Below are 4,591 nucleotides of genomic sequence, written 5' to 3' on the forward strand. Positions count from 1 at the left end.
TGGATGTCCATACCAGATTAGGAATTCTAAGGTCTCTACTAACACTTCTATAGTAAAAAAATTCTCGCCTTATTTGTCTCTTCTAATCAAGTAAGACAGCAAAATATTTGAACTGTTCTTGAATAGATATACATTCTTTTTTAAACATGATTTATACACTTCAAAATTTACTTACATTTTCAATTTTGAAAGTTACATTTAATCAAACGATTTCTCAAGATTACATGAATGTACCAACACTTACATTTTAAAATTGTATGAATATATGACAAGTATTTGATTCTTGATATCCAGTGTTGTGTTCATGTGGTATTGGAATTTATGTCTGCTGAGAGTGTTGCTGAGTATATTCAATTGACTGATGAGATTCATCTGCTTCCAGAAGACCACAAAGCAAAAGCTGACAATCTGGAGGTGGCCTACATAATAATAATCTAATTATTTTTCGACTCCTGTATTCTTCTGTCAGATATATAAAATTGACAAGAGTTTGTTTCTTCTTTTTGTGAACATGAAAACAGGTGAAGAAAATGGCTCTTCATAGCATAAAGACAGCAATAAAAGAAATACGTGAGCTCACTTCCAATCCAAAACATTGATTGATTGCACAAGCTAAAATATATTCTTAGATACCTTTGGAGCCTGTGTTCGATTTTTTTATAGATTTTTATAGATTTAGCAAGGTACTTCAATATATTTATATATTTTTTACTGTTGGTAGATACTTCAGTTGATTACTTTAAGTTTCTATTCTTTTTTATTGGATTGCGGTGACATTTTTTGCCTTACCTGAATCTGAAATAAATAGTTTCATGGTCCTATATATTTCTCCAACTTTTTAAAATTTCGAAGTTTATCAGTTCAGTTGCTCTACTTTTTTTAAACGGGAATGCGGTAAGTGTTGTTAAAAGGTCCTGAAGTATATTTTAAGTAATTCATTTGTATGTTGAATTAGTTCTTTGAGCTATAGCTGAAATGATGTAATGGATAATGCAACTATAACAACCTCTTCAAACACTTATAGCGTGCCATTAATTTAGCTTGCATGAAACATTACAAGTACAACCATTGTCAATGTTCATAAACAGTTTGTGATGCTATATTAACAGTACAACTGAGATTTGGTTTATGCTGTATCATCAGAATAATAACTTGAATGAAAAACATGTATTTTTTGTATAATTTAATTTAAGAGGATTAAATTGGTCAATTTACAATGTATAATCACAATAAAAGTTTTAAAAATAAAAAAATCTGTTCGATTACAACAACAAATAAACTCAAATACATAAATAATATTATATTAATATATTAAAAAATTATTAATTTCATTTGCAATGAAATAATGAAGAAACAATGAGTATCTACAAGTATGGTGAGTATTTCACCATTTTAAAAGTATTCATGTTTAGTAGATTTATAATATGAAAATTTAAGTTTCAAATCCGATAAAACTAACTTAACAATTAATTTACTAACATTTGCTTAACAACGAAGACAAGAATAAGTTAGAGGCAAAATTGTAGCAAGGGTAATTTATGGTGATTTTTTCTGTCACGGTAATCTTTTTACTTTTTTCAGGCCAAATTAGAAATCCGATATATTTAAAGCATTTACACCGTAGGACTGTGCTTCATTTTCTATCTGCGCTGGATATTTACGCACATGCCCATTAACTAAATTATCTATACAAAGTGCTTTAGCATTCAGCACCACAACTAGACCAAAGTATTTTAAAAAAATTGGAGATCGAAGAAATTTTTTATTAATAACTCTGACAGTAATGAACAATTCATAAATTTTCTAGAAGGAATTTGAACTTGATACCTTAAAATTACAAAGCTATAAACTTTACCGTCGAACTACCACCACAATTGATAATAAGAAATAGATTAAACTTAAGATTAAAAAAAATGTCTTAAATTTGATGGATCAGAAATTGTAATTATTATTTGATATAATTTAGAAAAATTGATGATGTAATTTATCTTTCTGAATGTAGTATAGTTTTTTTTATACCAATCCTGTATGAAAAATGAGGTTCAATCTGGCACTTTCAAACACAAAAATAAATAACGATACAGAGAAAATAAAAGACTGCATATATAAAGAATTTAGATAAAGAGCTCCTGATACATAGTCGCCTAAGCTAAATTATACTACTTCCTAACATCTTTAGTAAAAAATAACTAATAATATCTTGTTTGAGAGTTTGAAATGGAATTCCAAACGTAGGAATTTACTAATATTAAATGAAAATGACGAGACAGGGTGTTGACCATTGTTACAGTTCAAACCAGTAAGTATTTACTTTCAATTCCAAGTTTCAAACAAGCATAGCCATAGTAAGGAAAGTGATCAATAAACTTGTTAACCTTTTATTTTACATTGTAAATCATAGGGTCTCAATTCCTATCTGGTTCATCAACTGCAAAAAAAGGTAGAGAAGGGAGAGAACTAATCACCACTTTATTCTTCCATTTTTTCCGTAAACTGTGATTCTCACAAAATAACTGTTGAAAATTAAACAAAAAAAATACAGGGGATAGAATTTTCAAAGAATCATATTTTGGAAAGAAAAAAAAAACAAATGGCAATCTTGAGAAGGCCCTTAGGACAAGAGATGTCTGGGGGTTATGTTGTCAAAATTGTTTCTCAAGAGCCTCAACAAAGAAAAAACCTCCTCTAGTTAAGGGGCCATGAGTCCATCAATTGTGTAAGAAAGATCCTTTGCCCAATCAGCTCTAAGCAGCAAAGTCTGCAGCGTCTGCATCACATTGTACCCAGGATCAAGCTTGCGTTGCCAACCCTAGAATTATACAGTTATTACAAATATTAGGCAAATCACATCAGCAAATAGATATCATACAAAAATCCTAAGGAGCATGCACCAGGAAAAGTTAAATCTTTTCTAACTAGTCTTGCACAAATAATGCAGGTAGAAAAGTTAAAGTTTTTCACATCCTAATTATAACTTGTAAGTATGGTCACATGATATTGAGAGAATGTGGCAAAAAGAAGAAAAATAATTACCTCAAGAACCAAGGTCGTCACCATGACAGTACAAACATTACCATCAATATTAACTCTGTGACGCCTAACTTTCTCAAGTAATTGTTCCATGCACTCTGCAGGATGAACCAGGTCACCTTCTGGGGTTCCCCAAAAAGTAAATGCCTCTTCCACTTCCTGTTAGAAAAACAAGGAAATAACAAATGAAATAGTGCAAAATCAAAGTCAACGGCAGATACATGCAAATTTATCGTAAAATAGAATGATATTTGACATTCAGTTTCAATCGGTTATTCCCATTATTAGCCCATATATGATTTATTCATGTGCATATATGTTTTGACAATAGATATCACAAAATAAAACCATAATAAGTTTTTTGAAGGGAATTGAACATTATAAGATCCCACCCAAAAAAACCATGTATACTAGTTTATCTCCACAATTGTTGCCTTCACAAAAAATATGAGAATAAATGAAACTCAGCCTACTAGTGGACAGCAAAACATCTAAAAGCCTCCAAGGAACCAACCAAACAGATTAAAATGCAGCAACCACAAGCATTAAATCACATCTGTAATGAATGTGAGCCTTCGGGAAAAAAATTAATAATGTAAGTTGGATAAAAAAAAATTACCTCAATGAAAGCCTTTGGATTAGGACATTTCTGTTGCTTTGATAAACTGAGTGCGCATTCTGCAGCAGTCCGGCCATCCCGGCGGGCAACAGCTTTGAAAAATTCCAGTAAATTTACCCTATCACTACCAGAGAGTTCGGCGGTCATGCCTACATCCAGGAAAATTACATGAGGCTTTGATTTGAAAAGTCGTTTGCTAGACTTGCCCCGAACAAGGATATTTCCAGGATGCATATCTGCATGAATGAAGTTGTCCACCTGAAAGAAGACATTGCATGGTCTATGAAGCTGGAATTTTATGGTGTTCCAAATTTAAAACTACTACAGGAACCATGCTGCTTCTACTTCATACTACTTTAACCTTTTTTAGTTGTCGTTTTAAGGTTAACTACCCACAGCAATAAAACCAATAAACTCCATTACTTTTGATGTAATTATGTCTTTTTCTATAATATCCTTGACTATTTATTATCTCATTCCACCTACATTTCTCAGCAATAAATAGTTAAGGATATTACTGACAAAACAATATATTTAATGTTGCATTGAACTTTGAAAACAACTAATAAATAGGAACAAAATTCTTCTAACAGTAGTGGCAGTTAAAAAGGAACAAAGGGGGTATGAAAGATCAGGATGTGTATAATTACATTGTGAGGTCATCCTTTACAACACTTAGTCCTTTACGGTGCATAATAAATCACCAATTCCCAAAATGACACTATCTAAAACCACAAGATAGCAATGGCATGAAAATTTGCAAATGAGAGTTATTTTACCAGAAGCATCTTCAAAAGTGCATGAGTCCCTATGTGAGCAAGAGCAGATTTAAAATGTTCATGTCCTTGAAAATCATCAACATAATGTGAGACACTTTCTCCCTTTTCATATGTTTCCACCAAAACAGCAGGGTGCACAAGTGGATAGACAGGCTTAGGGAAA

General features: G+C 31.6%; 1 protein-coding gene and 1 long non-coding RNA gene across 2 annotated transcripts in view; one reads left to right on the plus strand and one right to left on the minus strand.

Moving 5' to 3' along the window:
- On the plus strand, nucleotides 1–821 carry LOC113788097 (uncharacterized). Its single transcript, XR_003474606.1, has 3 exons — nucleotides 1–31; nucleotides 295–414; nucleotides 522–821. It is a non-coding gene; the product is annotated as an uncharacterized lncRNA (long non-coding RNA).
- A 1,534-nt stretch (nucleotides 822–2,355) lies between these two features.
- LOC101495478 (uncharacterized) overlaps nucleotides 2,356–4,591 on the minus strand; it is a 17,435-nt gene continuing 15,199 nt past the window's right edge. The window contains exons 3-6 of the mRNA XM_073369171.1: nucleotides 4,429–4,591; nucleotides 3,650–3,907; nucleotides 3,034–3,189; nucleotides 2,356–2,809 (exon numbers count right to left, since the gene is read on the minus strand). The exon at nucleotides 4,429–4,591 is cut by the window's right edge and continues 18 nt beyond it. Of these exons, the coding sequence (XP_073225272.1) occupies nucleotides 2,690–2,809; nucleotides 3,034–3,189; nucleotides 3,650–3,907; nucleotides 4,429–4,591 (697 nt within the window). The 3' untranslated portion in view covers nucleotides 2,356–2,689. The remainder of the gene's footprint in view (nucleotides 2,810–3,033; nucleotides 3,190–3,649; nucleotides 3,908–4,428) is intronic.

Source organism: Cicer arietinum, chromosome 1, assembly GCF_000331145.2.
Source record: "Cicer arietinum cultivar CDC Frontier isolate Library 1 chromosome 1, Cicar.CDCFrontier_v2.0, whole genome shotgun sequence".
Classification (NCBI taxonomy): domain Eukaryota; kingdom Viridiplantae; phylum Streptophyta; class Magnoliopsida; order Fabales; family Fabaceae; genus Cicer; species Cicer arietinum.